This window comes from Telopea speciosissima, chromosome 10 (assembly GCF_018873765.1).
Source record: "Telopea speciosissima isolate NSW1024214 ecotype Mountain lineage chromosome 10, Tspe_v1, whole genome shotgun sequence".
Taxonomy (NCBI): Eukaryota; Viridiplantae; Streptophyta; class Magnoliopsida; order Proteales; family Proteaceae; genus Telopea; species Telopea speciosissima.
The window spans coordinates 6,948,554-6,976,032 of record NC_057925.1 but is presented as its reverse complement, the minus strand read 5'-3'; the positions used below and the strand labels follow the sequence as shown (position 1 = coordinate 6,976,032).

The 27,479-nt window shown below is 39.7% G+C and overlaps 1 protein-coding gene, 1 long non-coding RNA gene and 3 other non-coding genes across 5 annotated transcripts; 2 read left to right on the top strand and 3 right to left on the bottom strand.

The window, feature by feature from the left end:
- Positions 1-798: 798 nt before the first annotated feature.
- On the bottom strand, positions 799-959 carry LOC122644354. Its single transcript, XR_006330292.1, has one exon. It is a non-coding gene; the product is annotated as a U1 spliceosomal RNA (small nuclear RNA).
- A 2,844-nt stretch (positions 960-3,803) lies between these two features.
- Positions 3,804-3,964, bottom strand: LOC122644358. The gene has a single exon (XR_006330296.1). It is a non-coding gene; the product is annotated as a U1 spliceosomal RNA (small nuclear RNA).
- A 196-nt stretch (positions 3,965-4,160) lies between these two features.
- LOC122641674 lies at positions 4,161-12,450 on the top strand. The gene is made up of 3 exons (XR_006329942.1): positions 4,161-4,350; positions 11,813-11,818; positions 12,440-12,450. It is a non-coding gene; the product is annotated as an uncharacterized LOC122641674 (long non-coding RNA).
- A 489-nt stretch (positions 12,451-12,939) lies between these two features.
- On the bottom strand, positions 12,940-13,136 carry LOC122644371. The gene has a single exon (XR_006330307.1). It is a non-coding gene; the product is annotated as a U2 spliceosomal RNA (small nuclear RNA).
- A 5,306-nt stretch (positions 13,137-18,442) lies between these two features.
- Positions 18,443-26,711, top strand: LOC122644020 (chlorophyll a-b binding protein 7, chloroplastic). The gene is made up of 6 exons (XM_043837611.1): positions 18,443-18,654; positions 18,756-18,922; positions 19,730-19,876; positions 20,385-20,517; positions 21,479-21,571; positions 26,369-26,711. The coding sequence occupies exons 1-6, from the start codon at positions 18,478-18,480 to the stop codon at positions 26,669-26,671; spliced, it is 1,020 nt and encodes a 339-aa protein (XP_043693546.1). The 5' UTR covers positions 18,443-18,477; the 3' UTR covers positions 26,672-26,711.
- The last annotated feature ends 768 nt before the right edge of the window (positions 26,712-27,479 follow it).

The window sequence follows — 27,479 nt, the reverse complement described above, 5'->3', positions numbered from 1 at the left end:
AGTAATCATTATCCAACATGATTGTATAAATTACAAAAGACAAAAAAATGATTGCATAAATTATTTAAATTTCTCATAATATTTAGTAATGATATTTTTATATGTATAGAGGATGGACATTGGTGCAATGTTTAGTTTGATCCATTATGATCAAGTGGTCACAGGTTCGAGTCTCTGGAAACATGATATAATCATGTGGGATAATTATTACGGAAGTTTCATTTTCAGGTTTGAAAATTTCACCTGTCTTCCCTTTAATTTCTCCTCCTTTGCCGTGGTTGGGTGAAGGAAAATGCTCATAGACCTTATTAGTAATGAAAAAAAAAAAAAAAGGAGAAGATTTCTCATGACCTCGGGGGGAAGAATTTACACACATCACCAACGATAGTTCTAAATAAGGTATCGTCAATATGGGGACTCATAAATTCAGAGTAAGAGGAAATAATAAAATTGGCAAAAGTTTTCCTTCACTATGGGGGGAGAAAGAATCCCCTCACCACTAATGTTGTCCCCAGATTAGACTCTTGTCCTATCATCAGCTCATATTCCCTAGTTTTTGGAGTCAAAATTATTCCTTCCCTATGGATCATTATCTGCTCCATTTTCCTATCCAATCCATTTTTCCAAGTTCCTCTAATAGGGAGGTAGAAATGATCACCCCATTTAATAGGGATAATGCTAGGTTAAGTTATAATAGCCAACCAAATCGAATCCAACAATTATAAACTAATTATGTTATTTGTCAAATGTTATCACATTCCTAAATTAAGTGACATTAAATATTTAACTTAGAGTTGGGTAGGGGCCGCGCAAACGCGTACCCCCGCTGCCACAAATTATGACGTACACTCTCCCACTTGGGGAGACGTTAGGCGGGCACCCCTCCCAAGTGCAATGGAAGTCACCAACCTAGGAAATGGGTCTTCTTGATCACCCATAAACCCCGTTCAGGTAAGTATGTTACACCATCATTGCTTTCCCTTATTTGTACTCTAAGTCTTTTTTCTATCTTCTACTAGCAGTCCGATGTGGGATTAAAAAAATCCACCTTCTTTTCCATTCTATATTATTTTTGTATCCGTATATGCAAATGATCTTGGTTCTCTTGCTACACAAATGGCTTATTTGATCATTAAAGAAGTGTTTATCAAAAAAAAAAATTATTACAAAAGTGAGGGGTACAGAAAAAAACTAGCTGAAACTTCAATTTTGAATCGAATAATATTTAAAATTTGAGAAAGGGAACGTTAACCGGTCTTGTGGTTCTTACGTCTAGACATAAGAGTGCATGAAAAGACTATTCAGCCCTAGTGAAATAAAAAATCTCAACCAAACCAATGCATTTGGACGCACCCCTTCATTGGTCTCTGCGTTGGTACAGTCCACAAGGGCTTCATGACCACTGGTTAGCGTTTTGCTCTTAAGAAATAATATAGATTAACCACATGACAAATTTTAGACTCGAATCAATTTGTATGTCTTCCCACATTTGTCGATGTAGCATATCTTCACAGTTCTAAATTTTATAATACTTTATTGGGTAAAAAATTTGCCCAACGGCAAGTTAATTTCAAAATTGTATGTTGGCACCCCTCATAAGACTCAGTCACTGTAGCATATCCCTGTAAAATGTCTCATATGCCCCCCTATTATTAATGTTTTTCCATAATACCCCTCTTCCAAGGCATGAAACTGCACATTGGCTGTGTATCAAACCCTATCCCTACTTTATTTTGTCCTTTTTTTTGGTAAAATTATTTTGTTGCTTGACAAACTCCATTTGTATTGAATCTTAACATGTGAAGAGGGACCTTAGTGAACAACTACTTGCTAAGTTGGCTTACCAACAGATTGCATGCCCCTAGAAGGTCACAGGATCGACTATCTTGCTTCACATTTGTGCCATAAGGCACCCCTTCCTTCTACTCGGATATCAATATCAAACACATACCAATTTGGATCGATCTATATCGGCCTTAAATTGGGTTGGAGTCAGGAAAAAGGTAATGTTTCAAGATCGGACCTTGATTCGCCACTGTCATGGTTTTAAGATTCAGTATCCACCCGATCCGTTTCCACCTATTCGATATCGATTCCCCGTTCTTTGCTTACCACTGGGAAGATAATGTAGAGGATCGGGATCATCTCCAGGGAGCTTAGTGCTCACGGTCGTCGTGGGCATCCACGTTGAGTTGTGCCGCACACATCTCAACGCCTAAGGATATGTGCATCCCAACACACTGGGCGTCTTGGGCTCCCTGAAGACGAATTAAATTCTAATGCACATCACCCAATCGTATAGAAAGAACAAATTAAAATGGACAAACTGTCATATTATCAAAGAAAAAGAAATGGAGAATGCTAACACATCAGATGTTTTATCAATCGGGTGGAACTGGATCCGATTCAATCAGGCCAGGTTAGAGTTGCAGCTCTATTAGATGCTTTTATTACACCATACATGACTTAGGGGCCATTAGTGGGACCCATGGATGGACATGAATTGAGGGAATAGTTGAATGATACCAACCGTTTGATAAGTATATCACTGGGGTCCAGGGCTTATTAGAAGTTATTATTCCCCCCAACTTCAAGATTGATGAGATCTTCCAAAAAATTTTGATGTTAGTATTGGTAGGGGTGCGCCATGGGCGACGCTTGACTTGAAGGCCCCAATAGCAAGCTACTGTAGTGGGCCCTCCCCCAAAGAAAAATTAATTTAATATCATGTGGATCGATGATCCACGTATCAGATATTAATATTAAGGATGAATGTTCTCTATGCCGTAGCACAAGCTGCACCCAAGCACATGGACAGCCTGTGTGTGGATGGTCATTGCAACCACCCCCATGTGCTTGGGCACAGCCTACGTTGTGGCACAGAAAACAACGCCCCTAATAATAAACTGACAAGAATAGATAGTGCACTTGATCTTAGCCAAAAGGCTGAGAAAGGTATGCTTTTGTTATTATCTTAATTTTCATTTTATAACCTATCTCTAGTATCCTTGTTTCCTCTCTAACCAATGTGGGATTATTCATCTTCCACTTCTTTTCTTGTTCAATGATTTCCTAAATTTTTCCTCCCAAAAATACCCTAATTTTTTTTCTTTTGGGTTGAGGAAAATACCTTAATTCACTGCTTAATCTATTCACACAGTGGATACTATTCAAAAACATAACAGCTACTTAAGCCTTAAAGACTAGAATACATTGCTACATGCCTTTCCAAGTCCTTATGCTCGCAAATTTGATCCTAAAAAATATTGGCACTCAAACATAGATTGGTTGGTTGATTAAAACTCGCTAACTCAAATAAAGGATTTCTCAATTATAAATGAAAAAATATTCATACTCAAATATCTGACAAAAAGATTTACACACCTTATGTCCACCCTTGGGACTAGAAATACATATAGAACATCACGGGCTTTGAGATATCATATTAGAATTCAACAGGAACAATTGAAATTAAAAGTCACTAGACAGTGGACACCCATGATATAGTTCCTTGTCCATCTCAACCTTCAGCCTTATGCATGGTATGGGTGGAAGAAGAAATATGATGATCTCTTTCAAGGAAGGGGGAAGGGAGATGCAAGGGCTGGGCCATGCCAGGGAGAAGAAGAAGACAAGGTCAAGCTGGGCTCAGCCCAAAGCCACAACTTTGGCTCGGCGCTGAGTCAGAGCCAGAAATGACCACCCTACCCCTACCCAATAGAACGAGAAGGAAATGAAGCAGATAAAAATTCAATTCACACACAGAATGACAATCAAAAAGGAAATATTTAACTGAGAATTTGATAGAGGCCGCACGAACACGTACCCCCGCTGCCACAAATTATGACGTACACTCTCCCACTTGGGGAGATGTTAGGCGGGCACCCCTCCCAAGTGCAATGGAGGTCACCAACCTAGGCAATGGGCCTTCTTGATCACCCATAAACTCCGTCCAGGTAAGTATGTTTCACCCTCATTGCTTTCCCTTATATGTACTCTAGTCTCCTTTCCATCTTCTACTAGTTTACGGATGTGGGATTAAAAACCCACCCTCTTTTCCATATTATATTATTTTTGTATTCATATATATGCAAATGATTTTGGTCTTGGTATAACTTCGTTATTTAGCTACACAAATGACTTATTTGATCATAAAGACTGTCAACTACGGATTGGTTGAAATTGAAACCATTTAGGTTGAAAGTCATGGTGCTAATACCTAAAGCAGTGAACCAGATACCTACTACAGGCCAAGCAGTTAGGAAGAAATGTAAAGAACGAGAATTGTTGAAACTAGCATATTGGAAGATCAATCGACCAAAATAACCATGAGCAGCTACGATATTATAAGTTTCTTCCTCTTGACTGAACTTGTAACCTTCATTAGCAGAAGAAGTGTTTATCAAAAAAATATCATTAAAGAAGTGAGGGGTACAGTGAGAAGACCAGCTGAAACTTCAATTTTGAAACTGAAATTTCAATTTTGAAGCAAATACTTAAAATATGGGAATAAAAACGTTAATTGGTCCCGTGGTTCTTGCACCCAGACATAAGAGGGCACGAAAAGACCGTTCAATTCCAATGAAATAAAAACCAATGTATTTGTGTGCACCCTCATTGGCTCCACGTTAGTATAGAAGTTACATGACCACCGGTTAGCATTTTCTTGCTCTTAAGAAATAATATAGACTAACCACATGGCAAATTTCAGACTCAAATCAATTTGTATGTCTTCCCACATTTGTCAATGTAGCATCTTCACAATTCTAAAATTTATAATACTTTATTGATAAAAGTTTTGCACAACGCTAGCTTAATTTCAAAATTGCATGCTGGCACCCCTCATAAGACTCAGTTACTGTAGCACATCCTTACACAATATCTCATATCCCCCTATTTTTAATGTTTTTTTTATAATGCCCTTCTTCGAAGGCATGAAACTGCACACTGTCCATGTAGCTAGCGCAAACCCTCTCCCTACTTTATTTTGTCACTTTTTTTTTTGTTGATAAAATTATTGTCACTTGACAAACTCCATTTGTATTGAATCTTAACATGTGAAGAGGGACCTTAGTGAACAACTACTTTCTAAGTTGGCTTACCAACAGATTGCATGCCCCTAGAAGGTCACAATCGATTATCTTGCTTCACATTTGTGCCATAAGACACCCGGCCCCTTCCTTCCACTCAGATATCAATATCAAACATGGTATTGGTCTCTACCCACCTGATCCGATTCCACCAATTCAATACTGATTCTTCGTTCTTTGCCTAACTTGGGAAGATAATGTAGATCACCCAATCATAGAGAAAGAACAAATTAAAATGGATAAACTGTAATATATCAAAGAAAAAGAAATGGAGAATGCTAACACACCATATTGATCCATCCCTCATCTACCGATCGAACCAGGGTATTAGATGCTCTTCTTTCATTTTATTTTGGGAAATTATCAACGCCACCCCCTGACGTTTGCCTATATTTTAAGACACACCCATTAACTACCATAATATCAGCACCACCCCCTGCTTTACCAAACTAAGTCCACACAGTCCCCCTACCATTAGTTAAAAGCTATTAAGTGCTTATGCCAGCTATTTAATATTTTTTTAAAAGACAATTTTGCGCTTCTTAGTTGGCTAAGTACCTAATCTACCCTTTCAATTAAAACACCCACAAACTCTTTTCTTCCTCACACTCACCGACAACCTTGGAGAATCCACTGCAACATCTTCCTCACCCCAGATCGCACATCCTTCAGTTCTCCGACCAAGCTCAAGTTGCAGAGGCGAGTTCTCTGTCCAAGTCCCAGTCTCACTTGATCACAAGCTCGAGTTGCAGCTGCGAGCCCCCTTCTTCTTCTCGTCTGATTTCGATTGAGCCCCCTTCCTCCTCTCTCACTCCTCTGTCAACAAACCTTACAGAGCAAGCCATAGTTCTTAAAACAAGTCATTAGAGGTGGTGAGATGGAGAGAGAAATAATGAAGCTTCCTTGGTTGCCTTGTCTTCATCTACTTCACTTTTGAGTTTCTGTTGAAGCCCTAGCTCTGCTCCTTTGTTAGTTCAGATCCCGGTAATTTCTCGCCTGAGCTTCGTTTCTGATTCAATTGATACTCATTGTCGATGAGAGATGCGTCTCTGCAGTATTGATTAGATGGGAGAATTAGGAGCTTTAAATGTTCACCATACCCTATTTTACCCCTTCCACCTCCTCCTCACCCTCTATCGGGCCTTAGCAAAGTTGCATCAAGAACACCAGGCTTGTCGGTACAGGCAAGCACGATTACGCCGTTGTTGTCGGAGAAGCCATCCATCTCCGTCAATAGCTGGTTAATGGTCTGCTCCCTTTCATCGTTCCCACCTCCGAGCCCAGCCCCACGTTGCTTCCACGGTTCAAGCACTTCAGGATAAACTGCCTGAAGATTAAGAAGCTGAAGCTCGAATTTCTTCTACCAAATCCTCAAGTGCAACAAGAGTGGTCATACAGTCATTCTAATTCGCATTAAGAATTTGGTGTATTTGTAACATTTGTCTCTCAATAGCAAATACCTGCATGACATGTTAACTGAGTGTGTGCACTTCTGGGTGGGTGCCCATAGCATCCATATATTAATGGAAGTTGTATGCTATGAATTTTCCATGATTTGTAAGAAATTCTAGATTCAGATTCCAATTGAGATGCTGACTTTTTATAGCCCAGGGAGTAAAGACATTGGATAATAACTCTAAGAAATTCAGGTTTCTTAATTAAACCTTTTGAATCAAGCAGCAGAGGTAATACTCGTTTTCGATGAGAGATGTGTCTCTGCCTAAGCAGAAACCTTTTAAGAAAGTTGTCTAGTTTGGAACCAGAATCGTGGAAGTGATTTTCTGGTTTTGCTTTCGGTTGTTGGTCCTTACTGTTTTTGCTCCTATTGTTCTGTTTATGGATGGGAGTGAGTGACAGGGACGGGTGGTGGTGGGGGAGAGCAGTGAGGTATGGGAGTGGAGGTTGCGTAATAGGGCCGCGGTGGCTGAAAATGAGTGGGGGCAGAAGTTGAGGTGGAGGTGGAGGATGAGATGAGAGGGTAAAATAGGAAATTTGTTTAGGAATAGGTTTTTTTATGTTTTTAAAATAAAGGGTATATTGGTCAAAAAAATTTCATATGTTAACACCGTTAAAAAATGGGTAATGGTTGATATTATGATAGTTAGTGGGTGTGTCTTAAAATATAGGCAAACTCAGGGGGTGGCGTTGATAATTTCCCTTTTATTTTCTCTATTTATAAGGAAACAATTGGATTCTTAAATTGAAACCCTAATCTGCGGCTAAATATGTTTTCCCTTAAATTAAGGGTAAAGCTGTTTGTAACCTCGTTGGTTACAACATATTTTATAACCTCTCTTTTCTAACCTTTGCTTCCTTCTTTTCAACATTTAATATTAGGGACAGGTAAGTAATTTCACTTCTTAGTTCAGACTTACCTTAGGTAAAGGCTCAAATTGAGCCAAGCCAAACCAAAAGAATATGGGCTGCTTTCACTGTAGCCAAAACTTTATCCTCTTCTCTATCCATCCAACCTAAACAAACATCAAACATGGCGACCTTTCTGGTGATGTGCGATCGTAACACACACACACACCCAGAAATCGAACCACCAAGGTAGAGGTGTTGTGCTGTCATTCGGTATTCTTCTCCCTCTGTTTTTGCTCCCCATTTCCTTCGCTCTGTTTGTCTCTGTGGACCTCTGTTTCGTCATCTCTCTTCTCACTGGTTCTCCCTCTTTGTGTCTCTCGCGGGTGCCCGCATCGTCTATCTTCCCCTTCTCCACCTCTCTCTCTCTCGAACAATCACCTCTCCCCTTGCCCCTTTTCTCTCTCTCTCTCTCTCATTGTTTCGTACCGGCAGTTCAAAGAAGATCGGGTTTAGCATTTTTCCTTGATCCAAAATCTTATCATTAAAGATCTGGATAATTCGTAGTCATGCGGCCATGTATAAGGCACACAGTAAACTCCTAGATTTATGTTCACTCGACACTAGTAAGAACCATTGTGACTATTGCGTTGATGATGACCGAACACGTAGCATCGTATGTATTGGATCTTTATCACCTCCAGTTCGTTGCCCTGTTGCCCGGCCTAGTTCCCCAGTTCCTCTAACAAAGGGTGATTGGAATGATCACCCTACCCTTGCTCAAACACTCTGCCGGTGGGATCCACCATCCCCTATTAGAGGAACTGGAAACTGGGCCGGGCAGAAAACTGGAGGTGATAATTTTTTGTATTAAGAGTGTTGTGGGCATTTGTTAGAGAGGGCCTGCCACGTAGGAAAGATGGCTTAGAACCCCAAAAGAGGTTGATACAAACTGGAACTGTGTTGGAGAGAGAGAGAGAGATATCACTTTGTAGTTATAGACTCAAGATGTGATGCGAATGTCAAGATTCAAGATTCAAGAATCAAGACCCATAACCCATGAAAATGCAACTCTCAAAGGAAAGCTCATATGGTGGTTTTGGTTTAAAAATTAAGCAAAAAGCTCATGGTTTTGATGTAGAAATTAAGCAAGAACTATCGATCTTGCATCAGACAATTGAAGCCAGCACTGAGGTAGAACTATAAGGGAGGATACGAAGAGAAAAAAAAAAAAAATGAACTCAAGAATAAAAAAACTCCACGCCAAAGTACACAGTTTCATCTGTTCCTATTTCAGAATGCAAACCTACGATTTCAATCGCGGTGGAGTTCAAGCGCTCTGCAGATATCAAGAAGCTCAGGGATCTGAATTAACTCTTGTAGCATTTTTCAGACATGACCGGATAGTCCATAGGTACTTGCTCATTGCTCGTTATTAGATTAGTCGGACGAAGATACGTTTTGCGAGTGCCTAGGATGGTAGACGAAGTTCGTATGGACCTTGAGGCCTCACATGGCATGAGCAGCGCAGTCGTAGGCGTTGGAGGCATCCTTGGCGGGGTTCAGCCATAGCCTCTCCCTGGACTATGGGTCTCCTATCTGTGCTGTGTATCGGCCCCATGGCCACCTCTGGACTCGAGGTACAGGGACAAATATTCTTTCCCAATAACCACAGAGAGAGAGAGAGAGGTCGGAGAGATGAGGCGAAGGATACGATGAAATAGAGGTATAGAGCAAGAGGGCCAAGGATGTAGACAGAGAGAGTGAGAAGAATTCCAGGGAGCAAAAACTGTTCCATGAGAGAGCAGAGAGACTCAGAGAGAGAGGGAGCCGAGTGTCGGGGTAGGGATTAGGGAAGGAGTAGTGAGCCAGTGAGAGTATCGAGGGCGAAGCCACGACGCTTGAAGACAGGATAGGGCTGTTAAAATTACATATTTAGACACCTTAAATAATTGACACCTCATGTTTCCAAGGATAAAAAAAGTATGGCAACAAAATCTGTTCGTAACCTTCCTGGTTACAAACAGATGCACCCTTAAATTAAATTCCTTTCTGTTGTGAAGGTTTTATTGGTAGGTTATAACAACCGTTTGATAAGTATCAGTGGGATCCAGGGCTCATAAAAGTTAGGATTATTTCTAAATGCCTCCCTGAAAATGATCAAACTTACAGTTGCCCTCTTGAACTTTCACTAATTTTATAGGCACCCCTATTTTCCAAACTAACTACCACTATAGTCCCTACCGTTAGACAGAGACGTTATAACATAACGGATCCCAATTTTTGAGCTTCGATTAACCATTCTACCCCTGGATAGAGTAAAATAACCAAAATGACCTTACCTGAAAAAATAAAAAATAAAAAAACCTGCAACTCATCTTCCCCAAATCGTTTAGTATTTGGGGAAGATGAGTTCTTGAACAATGGTACTTATCATCCAAGTTAAAGCAATTTAATTCCTATAACCGTCTTCCCCAACGTAACGTGCCACCGCCATTAGCATTTAGCAGACCACCACCAACCACCAAAATCCAATACCGTATTTGGTATCAGCTTTCAAGTTTCAACCTTTCTTTTGCAATTTTCAAGATAAAGATTTTCACGGTGGGGGACCCTTCACCCCTTTATGCTTTGTCTCCATTAAAACACGACACCTTCCCTTCTTCGGATTCTTTCTCTCTCTCTCACTCTCTGGATTCTCGATAATCGCCAAATTCAAACCCTATAGATGCCATAACAGAAACTCTCTAGTCTCTACCCTTCTTTGATAGGTACTCTTGTCTGCTAGCCATTACTTATACCATAGCAGATTTTTTAGGCACCCGAGCTCTGGAGGAGTATTTGGGCGGAATTTTTTTTGGGGATTTACAGAGCAATAGAAAATATTATAATTTCTTGGGAAATTGAAAAGGAATAGTTTTTCTATTCTTTTATCAGCTTTTTTGAATTCATATTGAATCAGAGCTCGAAGAAGAAGTCTCGAAGAAGGTGGAACATTGCAGAACCAGAGTTCTAAGGTAAAAAACTTCTTAATCTTTTATAAATGGTTTTTGTAGATTCTGCTTTTTCAGAATAATAATCGTTTACGGTTTGATTCAAAAACTCATCTTCCCCAAACCCTAAACGATTTGGGAAAAATGAGTTGCAGGTTATTTAGGGTTTTTTATAATTATCACCCCAAAATTTTTTATATTTACTATTATCCTCCCAAAAACTTTGAAACAACTATTACCCTCCCTTGTTGCATACTAATAACCAACTGGCCTCCACCGTTACAGACACGTAACGGAAGGGGTTAGTCGTGAGAGTGTGCCATTGTCACGGATTTTTTAGGATCAAAATGCCTTTTTGGGGTGGTAATTGTAAAATACCCCCACCCCATCGCCGTCCTTTCTCCTCCTCCTTCTCCTTCTTCTTCTTCCATGGCGTCAGTAGCAGAGAAAACGGTGTAGACTAGGAGAAGATTGTACCAGTGATAGGGATTGACCCAAACACCCACAAGCCCTTGACTGAAACTGAAGCACAAGATGAGAAGAAATGCAAAGAAATGAAGACTACTTGCAAACATCTCAGCCCAAGAAACAGAGAACCTTATCAAGTTTACAACTTGGGACTACAATTTCCATTAATGATTCAAGCTACTATGTTCAGCCTGTGACCAAGCAAGTCTTTGATCCTTTCCCTTTGTTTGAATTCCAAGAGAGCACAATCAATCCAACGGGATCTAATCCCAACTTTCTGTATCAAAGCCACCAAGATTCCAGAACTTTGAATCAGAATCAAACCCATTTGGAAACGAGCTCAGAATTTGGGTTTTCTTCGATTCGTCGTCCAGCTTCTTATGATAATGTCACAGAGACAGATATTTCAGAGAATTCTATCACTACATCAAGAGTGAGTAAATGGATTCTTCTTCAATGAAGCAAGAGAGAGTTCTAGCAACAGTTGTAACTGTGGAGAACAGAATTCATCAAAAAAAATTCCCCTCTTTTTTTTTCAAATCTAAGATTAGGTAGCTCATCTTCTCCTTGCCCTGGCAATCTTTATGAAGGAAGAGCGAACCCTTAAATCTTTAAGGCGTATGTGTAAATGGTCCCTCCTTAACCCCAAAATCACCATTAGAGCACAAGAGCAGAACCCCAAAACCCACCCCTTCATCGCCTTCTGGCAATCCCAAACCAAAGATCCTAACAGTAATAGCCCTAAAACTCCACAAGCCAAATCGGTCTCAGGTTTCCTTCTATTACTCAACAAAATCATCAAACCGCAAACACCCAACTAACCCTCCATCTCCTCCTTCCCCATCTCTCAAATCCTCCCCCTCTAAATCCTTTCCAAATACCCATCCCTCAAATCCTCCCCCTTCGAATCTATTTGGTTCCAGGAAAATAAAATAAATTTCGATAAGGGCATAATAGATTCTGGTTTTACCATCTTGAATTGGGGTCTGTTGACGGCCAAGTAGTAGTGACGTTGTTTACTGTAATTTTAGCAAAAGAAAAGATTATAATTTACATATCCAAATCTCAGTCCACCCATGAAAGAACTATTCAAAACTGTTATTGCTTATATCAATCATACCTGAAATGGGAGCAAGAAGGAGAAGGAGAAGGAGAGGGAGACGAAGATGGTTTTTCGATCCCTCTTCGATTTCTTCTTACAGCGAGAATTGGATTCTGGGTTCGCGATGATTGCAGAGTACACAGCCGAACATGATTGAGATCTGAGAAGTCCGAAGTTGTACGAAATAAAGGAGATCGAGTGATTGCACAAGAAAATGTTGTGGCAGATGAGCTTATGAACAGAGACGACGCTGCTCGAACCTTACTCCCATGGTGTGAAAGAAGATCTTTAAAGAGGAGAGACTGGTGTTTGAACTTTGCTGCTGCACATAGCTTCCGGGTTGATCGAAGAGGAAGAAAACAACGAGAAGAGAGGAAAGCTTAGAAGGAGAAAAACGAAAGAAAAAAAAACACAAAGAAGTTTTTCCACCGATTTGCTGCAATAGGTGAAGAGGGAGTGAAGAAGATGAAGTGCAGGTGAAGTGAAGAGGAAGCGAAGAAAATTTTCATTTTGACATAAGGGTATTTTGGTCCTAAAAAATTCTTGACAACGGCACACTCTCATGACTAACCCCTTCTGATACGGGTCTGTAACGGTGGGAGTCAGTTGGTTATTAGTATGCAATAGGGGAGGGTAACAATTGCTTCAAAGTTTTTGGGGAGTAATCGTAAATACAAAAGATTTTGGGATGGTAATTGTTAAAAACCCTTTTTTTTTTTTTTAGGTAAGGTCATTTTGGTTATTTTATCCTATCTAGGGGCAGAATGGTCCATCGAAGTTCAAAAACTGGGATCCGTTATGTTGACTATAATGGTACTTAGTTTGGAAAGTAGGGGTGCACATGGAATTAGTGACAGTTCAGGGGAACAACTTTAAGTTTGGCCATTTTCAGGAAAGCATTTGGAAATAATCCTAAAAGTTATTATTCTCCCCAACTTCAAGAATAATAGGATCTTCCAAAAAAAATTTAAATTAGTTTTGGAAGGGGTGCGCCAAGCCCGTGCAGTAGTGCAACACATGGGCGACGGTTGAAGACCCCAGTAGCAAGCTACTGTAGTGGGTCCTCCCCCAAAGAAAAATTAATTTAATATCATGTGGGTCGATGACCCACGTATCAGATATTAAACTGATAAGAACAGATACTACACTTGATCTTAGCCAAAAGGCCGAGAAAGGTATACTGTCTTTATTATCTTGATTTCTTTTTTATAATCAGCCTCCTTCTTCTCTATCATCTCTCTAGCCGATGTGGGACTATTAATCATTCTTTTTACATGAGCATATGAGAACAATTTAGAACTGAAGAACTGAATTGAGGCGGGAGTTGGTTATTTTCTAGTTCCAGCATAGGAATCAATGTCTTGTCACCATCAAGATGTATGCGACACGCCTAGTTGGATGCCTCATTAGGCATTCATTGGGCAATACCCTCCAAGGAGAGGAACCCAATCCTATTTTGTCCGCCACAATGGTTTTATAGACTTTATGAGAGTGTTTTTTTGTTTTTAATGCAAAACTAACTGTAAGTTTTACCTTTGAATCTATGCCTAGTTGGATGCCTCATTAGGCACTCATTGGGCAATACCCTCCAAGGAGAGGAACCCAATCCTATTTTGTCCGCCACAATGGTTTTATAGACTTTATGAGAGTTTTTTTTTTTTTTTTTAATGCAAAACTAACTGTAAGTTTTACCTTTGAATCTATGACTCAGGGAAATTTAAGGGAAGAGAAGTGAACATTCTTAAACTTATAAAGTAAATTTTAGTAATCATTATCCAACATGATTGTATAAATTACAAAAGAAAAAAAAAATGATTGCATAAATTATTTAAATTTCTCATAATATTTAGTAGGGGAAAATATAGGGACACCCCCTCAACTATGACTTGTTTTCATGTACACCCCCTCATCTTTAAAACCTTTCAAACACACCCCCTCATCTATGGCACCGTTATCTAACCTGCAGAAAAAGTAAAGTTACTAAAATACCCTCTATATTTAATAGATTAAAAATCAAAAAGACCAAACTACCCTAAATCCTCCCACCCTTCTCGTTACCCCATTTCCCAACTCTCTCGTGAACCTCCTCAGCACTGCTATCTGCTCGACCCCCACCCTTGCATCTCCGGTCGCCGCTGCTACTCCTCCGCTAAAAACTCTCTCTCTCTCTCTCAGACAAATGATAGAGACTCTGAGTTGTGCCGCTGGAACTATTACTTCTTCTTCTCCGATGGAGGAGAAGAATATAATTTCCCAGAAGAGGATCTCCACTAGTGTCTCAGTTCCACAGACCCAATCTGTAAGTTATTCTTCTTCGTTTCCATAACCTGTACTTAAAAAAAGACCCTATTTTATTTTTAGTTAATTGCCCCATTAAAAAATGTCACGTTCAGGGTTGAAGAAGCGGCCACCATGGAACATAATATGAAGAAGGGGAAACGAGCTCTAACGAATGGTGATACGTTCCATAACAACACTGCCAAGAGAAAGAAGGCAATGTGCAGTGGCCACCGACCTCAATCTGAGAAACCTTCAGTGACCCATGATGAACAGACGGTTTGTAAACAGTAAGAGAAAGGGATTATCAATTGGTGTGTGTGTGTGTGATTTGCAGGCGCCAGTGAGGAGAACAGCTTCAGTTTTGCAGGAGGCTTATGTTCATATCAAGCAGCTCCTTCAAGAGCAGGTTCAGGTATGGCTATGTTCATCATCCATATATCGACCCAGTTTTTATTTCACTTAATTTCATCTTTTCTTTTCTTTTCTGGGGAGAGGGGGTGATGGAACCAATTTGTATTTTTCTTAGTCTTCAAGGCCCACTCACTTGAAGGAAGAGAATTTTTCTGATTTTTTTCAGATGTTAAATAGTAGATGTTGCATGCCAAAGTTATGATCTCTACTCCCACTCCCACAAAGTAGATGTAAAGTTATTACTGAAAAAATAGTAGATGAGCGGTACAAGGGAGTGATGGGGGATGGTGAAGTAAATTAATAGAGGTGGGGTGAGGCCGTACAGGGGAGTGATGGGGCGAGGAAGATAGTAGAAATGGAGGGTGGGGGCGGTACAGGAGAGATGTGCCCAACCCTATGGCAGAGTAGGGGAAAAAAACATGATTTGTATTTAGTATTTATCCCTAGAGGGTATTTTTGTCTTCAAATTTTTAATTTGGGCAATTTGGTCCTAATAAAATGGTTGGATGGGTATTAACGTTTAAAACTAAATGGCAGTTAGTTTGATGGACTAATTTACTTACTTTCAATAGATGAGGGGGTGTGTTTGAAAGGTTTTAAAGATGAGGGGGTGTACATAAAACATGTCATAGTTAAGGGGGTGTCCCTATATTTTCCCCTATTTAGTAATAATATTTTTTATATGTATAGAGGATGGACATTGGTGCAATGGTTAGGTTGCTCCATTATGGCCAAGTGGTCACAGGTTCTAGTCTCTAGAAACATAATATAATCATCTAGAAACATAATATAATCATGTGGGATAATTATTACAGAAGTGTTATGTATGTCTCGAATTCTTTGACCCGTTTCGAAGAATGACCTGCTCTGACATTTTTTGTGGCGACCTGAATGGAACTTTTTCTGAGATCTCGTTGGGGGTGCGGGGGGAGAAGCCCCCACGATACGGTTCGACCTGACCCGATGGATCAACCCGGATCTGATGGAGGAGTATTTATGTTCTTTACCTACTTTATTGTAAAGATGAGTAAGATTTGGGGTTTTTCGTTTTAGGGTTTCTGGGAGAGAGCAACAACGCCGTTTTGGGTGTTCTTAAGAGTTCTCCATTATAATTTTTCTCCAATTTGCATAGTGAATCATCTTCGCCTTCGCCCGTGGATGTAGCACACCATACTGATGTGTGAGCCACGTTATATCTCTGTGTCCTCTTGCTCTGTTCTTCTTTCTTTTCGTATTTTTGGTTGGTGTTTGCTCTAACAAGAAGTTTAAAAAAAAAAAAAGGAGATGATTTCTCATGACCTCAGTGTGGGGAAGAATCTACACACAACACCAACAATGGTTCTAAATAAGGTATCGTCAATATGGGACTCATAAATTCAGAGTAGGAGAGGAAATAATAAGATTGGCAAAAGGTTTCCTTCACTATGGGGGGAGAAAGAATCCCCTCACCACTAATGATGTCCCCATATTAGACTCTTGTCCTATCATCAGCTCCCATCCCCTAGTTTTTGGAGTCAAAATTATCCCTTCCCTATGGATCATTATCTGCTCTATTTCCCTGTCCGGTCCAATTCCCCAAGTTCCTCTAATAGGGAGGTAGAAATGACCACCCTACCCCCTGCCTGGTCTACCCCCTATTAGAGGGACTTGGGAAATGCACAGAGCAGGAAATGGAGCAGATAATTTTCCCTTCCCTAGGCCATTCGACAGTACCAATGCCCATGGTGAAAGAATGGGTGAAGGGAAACTCGGTCAAAAAAAACTTATTAAATTTTTTCATGCTCTCGATGCCTTCCAAAGAACTCCTCATGTTAGGATTGCAAAAGGGCCCGGTTGGGCCGGACTTACCCAACCCTGAGTGCTTCACCCTAACTCAAGGTTGAAAATCCAACCCTGACTCACCTTCAGGGTTGGTCCTGGCTGACCCTAATTGGCCCTGACAGCATGAGGAGTATTGAGTCTGACATGGGCTTTCTAAACTGGCTAATTCAAATAAAGGATTTATTTTACCATTTACAAATGAACATATATTGACATTCAAACATATGCTAAAACGATCTACACACGTCATGCCCACTCTTGGGACTAGAATATGTATAGAACATCACAGGCTTTGAGATATCATATCAGAATTCAACAAGAATAGTTGAAATTGAAATTAAAAGCAATTAGACACTGGACACCCATGATTAGGGGTGTCAATGGGCCGGTTCGGGCCGGTTTCAGTTCGGGCTTTTCAGTTTCGGTGTGACTTTTATAGAAACCAAAACCAAACCATTAAGAAATGTTCGGTTTCAGTGCGGTTTGGTTTTGTGTCGGTTTCGGCTTATGATAACGTGTTGATATCGGTTTGGATTCGGTTTGGTACCGGTTTTATATAACTAGTAAGGTCCGGTTAGTGCTAATTTTTCTTCTCTTTCTCTTTTAAGTACATAAAATATTTCAAATACAATGCATCTTTGTATCCTATGTCCTATGGCCTATGGATACAATTGGTTGGGTAATCACTAACAAAGGATATGAGATAAAGTGAGAAACTATCACAACACATTTAGGGGGCATGGGGCATTAGGCATTTATTGATTTACTTATTTATCGGGTTAGGTCGGTTCGGTTTGGGTTCGGGCTACCGATGCACCGTCGGGCTAGCCCAAACCAAACCAAACCGTTTGCCTCTCTGGATCCACAAACTGAACCCAAACCATTAAGAGTTCGGTCTGGTGTGGTCCGGACTCGTTCGGGCTGGTTCAGGCCGGTTTCATTGATTCGGGTTGGGTATTGACACCCCTACCCATGATATAGTTCGTTGTCCATGTCAACCTTCAGCATTATGCATGGCACGAGTGGAAGATGAAATATAATGATCTCTTTCAGGAAAGGGGAAGGGAGATGCAAGGGTTGGGCTAGGCCAGGGAGAAGAAAAAGAAGACATGGTCGGGCTGGGCTCAGCCCAAAGCCTCAACTCTGGCCCGGCCTGACTCGACCTTGAATCAGAAATTTCTCGCCTTGAAACACCCTTAGGGTCAAGGTATCTCAGCCTAGGCCTTGTTTGGACCTAGCGCGGGTTTAGGCCAACAAAGCCAAACTTGAACCCGTATCTCACATGACATATGGGACTTATGTGAGTTGACTTGGCGGATCATTCTAGTCGGGGATTTAAAAATTGGATAGGCCGATTTATGATTCGGACAATACCGCTCACGTCAATTCTGTACGAAATCTAGGGTCAGGACTTGGGATGATTTTAAGTCGATTCGTATTTTGTACTGATTCTAGATTGTGTCCGGATTGATAGATAGATCCAGATCCCGAAAGATTCTGATTTTTTAAACACTTTACCATCCTAAGCATGGTTCTGAATCTCGGATTGGTATTGGTTGAGTCCGATCCCAAGATTAGACCGATACAAGGTTTGACTGGATCGTTCCCTGGATCGGCCGATCCGATCCAACTGAATATTTTTTGATTTTTTCAAAGTTTTTAAGTTTTTTTTTTAATATTATCTTGACCGATACTGACCGATATCAATCGATATTGATCGATCCAATCTAGCTAATATCGGCCGATCCAATCTCGAGATCAAAACACCCACCAAATTTGGCCGATACATGACCCACATCATAAAAAAACGATTTTGGAGGGTTTTTTGACCGACCTGACTGATTTGTACCGATCCGATCCTGATCCGAAAAGGTTTTGGAGTGACCGACACCGAGTCCGATACCTTGGTCCTAAGACTCCTACGTGCTAACAGAATAGGAAGTTCGAGACAAACAAAAGTCTCCCCAGTCCCCACCACTCTCTCTGTATCCTCCGACGTCCACTGAAGATGGCGTTGCCTCTGATCTCATCTCAGACCTCGTCGTCATCTCTTTCTTCTTCGTCTCTTTTCCATGGTTCTCTGGATGGGTTCTCCCTGAAGCACTTCAACTCGAAGCCTCGAAATCGCTATTTAAGTTACAGACAAACAAATTCGAGTTCAGGTTGCAGAGCTTCATGGCAAGAGGTCTCAGAATTTGTGGTTTTCGTTTTTCCTCAGAAATCGATTTTCACTTTTCTCTCCATTTAAACATCGTTTTCACTGTTTGGGTTATCGACTTGTTGAAGCTCGCTGGAGTTCTCATATTCTCTGCGATTCCTTTCACCGCCGTGAAAGCTATCGCCAACAGTTCGGTCGGAGTTGCGCTTCAGAGGCGAATGCTGGAGACGAAGGAGGTTGCTGTTAAGAACTCTTCCAAGTTCAAGGCTTTAGCGGAGAAAGCCAGAAAAGATAGGTAAATTGAGGAAATTTCAGTCTTCGAGGTTTCAAGTTTCTTCTCAAGAAACGATTGTCTTGTTAATTGGTAGAATTTTCTATTAATTAAGTAAATATATTTGGGGGTGGGCAGGTCCTAGTTTGCTGCTATTTTCTCAAGCAATAAATTGAATCACTCATTTACTAACTTAAACGGATATCGGAATAGTGCTCCTAGGATCTGGTTTTTCAGATTTTGAGAATTGCTTTGTTTCGACCAACGGAGCTTTGCAGCTCTATTGAATCCAACGCTTAAGCAAGTAAGATTTACCATTTCTGGGAGCTCCTAGGATGAAGAGTTATGCCTTAATGCAGCTCACCAAGATTTACCTCCTCTGAGAGCTCATAGGATAAAGAGTTCTGCCTTGATACAACTCGTGTCTCCAACCAATCTAATTCTGTAGTTCTTAGAGCAGGTTGGAATGAAGTTTGGATAGTTTTGCATGAGGATATGTGTAAATGGCATGGCGAATTGTTTCCTTAAGGATTTTCTGTATTCAGATATCAGCTGGTTTTCCATATTGTGTCTCTTGAAATGCAAAAGGCAATATGATGCTTTTCTCTTTGCTACCTGGTAAACAATCTTGACTCTGGAAGTCCCTGAAGGGTTGTGGGTCTTCATCTCTGCTGAAAAGTGGAATTGACCAAACCAAATGACTATTCAATTAGTTCATCCTCTTGTCCCTATGATCAAAACCCTCTCCACTAGGAAATGGTTGACAGAGGAATTTCTTGTTATGTAACAACTTCATGTAGTTTGTCTTGTTCTTTTCTGATCTTGATGCAGTTTTTGGTATGGAGAAGAGCGTCCCCGCTGGCTGGGTCCAATCAAGTATGATTATCCAGCACATCTCACTGGAGAACTACCTGGTGACTATGGTTTTGATGTTGCTGGCCTGAGCAAGGATCCGGTCGCTTTTCAGAAATACTTCAAGTATGGTATTTATGGTTGAGTATGTAATTTTTCATTTAATACATCTCCATTCAATTCATTTGTTTCCAATATGCTTCCATGGGGAAGATGGTTGGCATTTAATTGATATAGGATTCTATTGTGATGATGGATTGTTTTGATTTTCCTTCACTATTCTAGACATGCATATGATGTGTCTTTCACCACAATGTTGTATGTAAAATGTAGATGCCTCTGCTGCATCCTATGATATGATAATCTCCATAGTCATTATCGTTAAGTGGGCACTCCTTTGTAAAGTAGCATATAGTATACATCTCACTTATATTCTAAACATAGTTGTCACGGCGTCTATGCGACCCAAGGCATTGGCAGGAGCTTGGAATCTAGGTGAAACTAACAAGGCATCCAAGGTGCCTAGGCATCGCCTTGACAACTATGATTCTAAAGCAGTTTACTTTTTAATTTTTACCTCTCAAAATTGAAGATTGAATTTCCAAAAAGATAATATTTTTACTATCTTATGCAGCTTTGAAATATTGCATGCTCGATGGGCAATGCTTGCCTCCCTTGGCGCCTTGATTCCAGAGTTGTTGGACCAATCAGGTGCTGTTCACTTTGTTGAACCTGTATGGTGGCGAGTTGGGTATGCAAAACTTAAGGCAAGTAGCTCCATCTTCCACACCATTAATATCTACACTTGATATAACTTTTCAAGCGGTGGTGCTTTATTCAGATGTTGTATGGTCAATGGTTGCTTATGGAGTAGAATCCCTTCCACAAAACTCCAATATCTCTTTGAGAATTGGTTTACTTTTTTTGAAATTTGTGGAAGAATTAAATAATCAGTAACTTTTTTGAAACAATTGTTAAATATTTAAGGTCCTCTTGCTCTTGAGAGACATGTCCAGAAACATGCCTGCTCAACAAAACTTAGAGCAATAGCATGGAGACAGAGCTTCTCTCTTTTACTGGATAATACATTATGAAATATTGAGGTAGTTCTAAGACAAATTTTAAGAGTCCTACTAGTGGGTTCTCCTGGTAGATTCAAGTCTTTTCTATCACCCTAGACTTGTGAACATGATTGGTAGACCATTATCTGGACTGATCTCCATATCTTCTCTGACCATCCAAAAGATTACATTGATGGGATGGTTAGGACTACCCACTAGGATTGGTTCTAGCACAATTATACCTCTTGGTCAAATAATTCATAATAGCAACTTAAGTATGTCATTCTAAAATAACCTTTACAGATTGATCTACTTATCGTTCACAAATCCTCCATGAAATTGCATCTAGCTACAATATGTTAATTTTTATATTTGTATTGGGCAAGATATGCAGGGAACCTTAGATAAATTGGTGAAGTACATTCTGGATCACTTTGTTTGCCAATGGTGGGTTGTGGGATTACCCGCTGTTTTTAACACCAATGTTTATCTGAAGTTGATTCTCTTACCCATTGCACATAATATTCAAAGCAGCAGCCTTGCCTAACTATCCATAAACCTTACACAAATTTACCCCTCTTTTTTTTTTTTTTTGAGTTTCTTCTTGACTAAAAAGAAACTGAGGAATGTTAATACTAGTTATTTCCTTTTCATGAATTTTCACAAGGGAGATACTCTTGACTACCTTGGAATCCCGGGGCTTCACATAGCAGGAAGCCAAGGAGTGATTGTGATAGCTGTATGCCAAGCCCTTCTGATGGTAGTAACTCTTCTGTTCCTAACTTATTTTTGTTCCTAACTTATTTTACTGAAGTCGTATGTTTATGCTAGTATCTAGAAATTGATGATGTTCGATCTGCTGGCCTTGCCTGGAAGCATGGTCAAATTTAGAAAAGCTATCATTTCTAATCTCTTGCTTCTTTGCTTCTCTCTCTCTCTCTCTGTCTCTCTCTCTCACACACACACACACAACTACGTGCTTATTGCTTTTAGCTTTTGCCTTTCACTTTGGTATCTATGGGCATATAAATTTGAATGCCTTCGCAGAAAACAGTGCACCATATGAAGGGTGCAGATACCAGTCAAATTGAGGGAGGGCCAACAGGTGTGCTAATTACTGACCAAACGATCTATAGACGCTCTGGCTGGAGTATGCACCATCTCTTTGAGCTTTCAAAATAATTGGATGTCAATTGATGGTTGAGGGAACCGATCTAGTTGATTGTCACCCTAAGGCTGCGTTTGGTAACGGTCTGAACAAAGAACGCCCGTTCTTGACTAGAAACGTTCTTTTGCGTTCTTGGTGTAGAACGACCTTCTGAGACCGAAAATGACCGTTTGGTAACGGTCTCAAGAACGCCGTTCAGAACGAAAATGGTGTTTGGTAAAACCTGTTCTTTCCTATTTGATATTAATTACAATAATGCCATTTCTTTGTCAATTATACCAAAAAAAAGACTTGTAAAATCCTTTTCTCTTACCAACCTTAGCATAAAATTAAAATATCTCATTAACATAACCAAAGTAAGTATAAAAATATGTCAAATTTCAAAGATGCCATTAAAATTGGGTTCTTGTGTGGATTAGTGGCATAACTGACTATGCTATGAACAGTTGAATAAAGAGGGCCTTGGTGGACTCGAACCACCATCCTCTTGGAACATACTCATGTTCCAAGTGCTCTACCAATTTGAGCTAAAGACCCATCAAAACTGAGTGCAACCCCTTTCTTCTTCTTCTTTCTTCCATCATCATTTTTGAAACCAAACACCAAAAATAATGCAGGAAAAACAAAAGACATCACTAATATATAACTCCCTTTTTTTCCCCCAGTAACTTAGGCTCACAGTGCCTAGTTTATCAGATTCAACCACATTAGTTAGATACTTAACACAAGTTTGCTACCTTGTATTGTTCAATCCGTTTTTTCACAGCTACCCTGTGCGAACCTCATCTTTTGGAAGCTAGCTTCTGGTTCAAATGTTCCATCCAGCAGATTCAGTTTTAAAAATTCTGCTTCTACTGTCTATCAACAGAAATATGATTTTTCAAACATTCTTCATTGATACTCTAGACTCAAACAAATTTTATTAAGCTAGAGATGATACTGAAAGTAAACAAAAAAAAAAGGGGGGGGGGGGAAAAGAAAGAAAGAAGGAACATATATAATGGTCAGCATGAAATCACAATTTCCTAGTTGTGGAATAATGCAGGAAACAATAGGAGAAACTGATTCTGGAAACATCTTGATTTGTCTACAGTATTCTGGTGTAGGCAGATTTCAAAAAACCTGTGGGTCATTTGGGCCCAACAGAATTGAAGAATGTTGATTAAAAAAAATAGAGAGAAATAGGAGGCTTGATCACAATGAGCAAGGCTAGGGTTAGTCCACTTGAAAGAGAACCACTCCTCAACCATAACCAAAAGACCCAAACAATTCCATACAAACATGCTGTTTTCAAGGCTCCATATAGGTATTAACCACACAGATTTGGCCCTTTTGGCCTAACTAGAATCCTAATATAACTCAAATTACAGTTAGAAACTCCCATGAGCGCTAGATGTCTTTAATAAATAAACAAAACTACAGATTTAAGAAATAGTAGACTCCTAATCTAATTATACTTCTTTCTTTTTTCTCCTAAGCCACATAAAGCACACAATGACAATAAAAGAAAACTGTGCACATGAAAAGATATTAAAGGCTCCGTCTGTTTCAAGTTGAAGAAATGTGGAAAGACAGTGATCAACTTGTTGAAAAGTAAAAGTTCTCAAATTCGATTTCGAGAATTACACATTACAACACAAAGATAGCAGCTAGACTTTAATCACAGAGGCTCTCCCTGAGAAACCAAGCAATTGACATCAGAAAGCAGACCCTTTAGACCGAAGATACTCAGCTGCTTGAACTCTTTCGTTTTCTGATGTCCAATGAAAAAGCCATTCTAGCAGCCATGGGCCATTAAATTGAGATCAAATGTCATTTAATTCTTCAAGAAATGAAAGTCTAGTCATCGGCTGAGTATGACTAGACTCATATTCTAGCAGCCATGGGCAATCCCATTTTCTTTTAACACCTTTATTGCTCTACTTAGATCCTTCCAACAAAACCAGGTTATGGTCGTGCAAACTTCCAAGACCTAAACCGTCCATTGACTTGGGAATGCACATAGATTGCCAAGCTATAGGGCAAATTGCCTTTTATGACAAGGTATTTCTTCATGTTCATTTCCTTGTGAGCATCTCTTATGGTTGCTAGTGATGCTGTAAAGAGAAACATTATCCCTCAAGAGGGTTCCCACAGCTAATTTTTGAGATTAGATCGATCACTTGTTGGAACAAAGACTTTCTATAACTTACCAAATTACAGGAATAAAGTATTCAAAGCAAAATCACAATTTCAACACTAGTAATAAACCAGATCCTCTGGTACAATCTGAGAAAAAAACCAAAACCCAAAAAACGAAACATACCTCACACGAACCAACAACTTTGTCAGAGACGTTACAGCAGGAAAAAAATTTAAAAGAAAAAAAAAATCTATTGTGTATGCATCACTGCGTCATTAGAGATGCACGATACATTAATCGGAACAACTCTTTCTGAATATATCTCGCAATCTGATTTTACATCTCAATCAAAATGTAAACAAAGATTTGAGAAAGAATATACAGGGTTCAAGATCGAAGGAAAGACAATCAGAACCAATATTCTATATTACAGTAAAAATCACAGACTAAACTAGACTACACTAGATCTGAGATATAATATTACCTGAGACAAAATGGGAAACAAAGGGGTGCTTCTCTGTGTCTGTTTTCGGTTATAGGGTGCTTAACCACTTCCTGAGACAAAATCGAAAACAAATTGGATCAATCTTCCATAATCTCCACATAGAGACGGTGAGAGGGAGAGTATGAGAGGGAGAGAGAGAGACAGAGAGAGGAAAAGAACCAAAAAAACGACACAGAGAGTATGAGAAGGAGAGAGAGAGACAGAGAAAGGGAAAGAGCGAGAGAGAGGCGCAGAGAGTGCGAGAGAGAGCAACAGAGAGAGGGAAACAACGTTACCAGAGCATGTGAGAGATAGAGAGGGAGAGACAGCGAGAGAGAGTGAGAGATCTCACCTAGGGTTGCAGAGCGAGTCCTTCCTTCGTCGTTTCCTGGTGCTAGCAGAGCGAGAGAGATGAGTGTCGTGATTTCTCTCAAAAAAATCACGGGTTTTGTGATTTGTCCGTCGCTCGCGTCGTTCTTTGTTCTGAGACGGTCTGCAAAGAATGTTCTTTTGCTGCTCAAGACCTCCGGTTCGTTCTAAAAGAACGAAAAAACGAACCGCAAAGCCAAACACTTTTTCATGTTTTTTTGTTCTTTTTGAACAAAAGAACTGTTCTGAACGTTACCAAACGCACTCTAAATGTCTCTGAGATATGTAATTGAATGGTTACTAGTATTTTGTCGGTGCAAATTTATACATAAGGATGGCCAGGGAGGACCATCTCTGCCATTGTCCTGCCTTGATGTGAATATTCTTCTCCCTTAGAAAGGGGGAATAAGGGCTAGGATTTCAGTAAGATATGGAGACATCAGTGTAGAGAAGCGCCTGCAGCCTAACTGATTGAGCTGATTCAGCACACCCCCCAAATGGTTCTAGAGAATTTGATGGTCACAAAATGATAAAATAAGAAACAAGAAAGTTCATACATTTAGATAGTTTTTCTTTACGAATGTTGTACACTTTTTATTATATGTTAGGTGTCCAAATTGTTCTTTGCTCTAAGAGATTTAAAAGCAGGGTCCTTGGTATAAAAAATTTGGATTTGTGACGTGAGCAGTACAAGGCTGTATTGTTTCCTCATAACTAAAATATCTTTATTTACTATTTTTCAAAAAGTTTTCAATGTTTTTGTCATTAATTACCAATGATTACTGAATTATTGTTTCAAACCTCAGTCTCCTGTAACCTGTATCTGTCTAATTCGTTGATTTTTCCTTTCTCTCCAGCTCCACACTTCGTGCCATCTCAACCTAAATCCCAACATCTTAAAAATCTCAAGGTCAAATTTGGATTGCAAATGAAAGATAAATGCACTTCAGAGTTCAGAGCGGTATCTCTAGATAGTTATTGGTCATTCTTTATACTTGCATCAAACCAGCAAAAGATTTTGACTGTTATTATTCTAGCAGAAGATTGTCCCTCCACTGGGATATAATCTTTCATTTATTGCTTGAGTTTCACTTGGAGCCTAAGTCCATCATTCCGTAATATTTGATTATATGTTTCTCCACCTTACACTTCCTTTACAAGAATTATGGCAGTATAAATGATCCAACCATTACAAGGATTCTACTCTACTCTATGTGCCATAAAGAACCAATGTAATTTGAGGATTTTTCATTTGTTTTATTGTCACCTTTTCTCTAGTTACCCTCTATTTGATTCGTATTTCTACCTCACTGAATAAGTTCTATTGTTTGTGTTTTACCCTCTATAGTTTTTATTTTTATAATTAAGATTTCTGATGTTTATAATGTTTCATGATCTTTGAACTTATAAACAGGTGGGGCCTGAATATGCAAGATATTGCGGTATCGAGGCTTTAGAGCCTCTGGGAATCTACTTGCCAGGGGACATAAATTATCCTGGGGGTGCGCTTTTTGATCCCCTGGGCCTCTCGAAAGACCCAGTTGCCTTCGAGGAGCTGAAGGTGAAAGAGATTAAAAATGGACGCTTGGCCATGGTTGCCTGGTTAGGCTTCTACCTGCAAGCAGCTCTAACTGGTAAAGGTCCTGTTCAAAATCTTCTTGAACACATCTCAGATCCTCTCCACAACAATCTAATATCCCTTCTCAAGTCCATGTAAAAATATCAATTCATCTATTGGTTTACACGAACATACTAAGATCCTCAATTATTAAGAGACCAGAAGAATAAAGCAAAGCCATTCTCTCTCATTCTTGTGTACACGGACAAAACATTGTAAATATGATAAAAGTTGTACATAACTTTCTGTTTTTAAAGTTCCAAATGTATACTGACTTCCAAGATGATTCAGTTCCCCACCCCCTCTCAGATGATCCAGTTATTGAACTGCTTACCTTTGCAATTTGCATCAAAGCAGGTTAGTGCAGCTACTGTGAGTTTCCATGGAGAAATTAGATAGATAGTTATTTTCATGAATATATATCTTGGACTCAGTAATGTTTTCCTTCCTAGGGCCATCTTGAAAAGTCTTCAGAATGAAGTAGGTTCACCATTGACTAACAGTTTGAACCGATTATAGCACCTTTGATCTGATATTGTTGATCTGATAGTGTTGCAGGCAATAAGCATTGCAAGGATGTTTTCTGTTAACACAAATGGATGGTTTGTTTATTTATTTATTTTTTTTTTGGACTTATATTAACCCTTAGTTATTTTCTTTTGAAGCAAATGGACTTTTCACAGAGGTGTAAATAATCCTTTAGGTAAAATCTTCTTGTAATCAAGGTTGGTGAAAAAAAAAATGTCTGCTAAAATTGGAAGACATGAAGTTTGTTGGTGATGTTCCAGACGGGGAGTTGTGTGTGCTTTGTTTGATGCAGCGGGCAGGGCGGTTTGCTGTTGTTCCATGTGGGCCTTGCACCGATCCGGTTCACTATGTTCACCATTTTACTTTCACATAGTGTCTA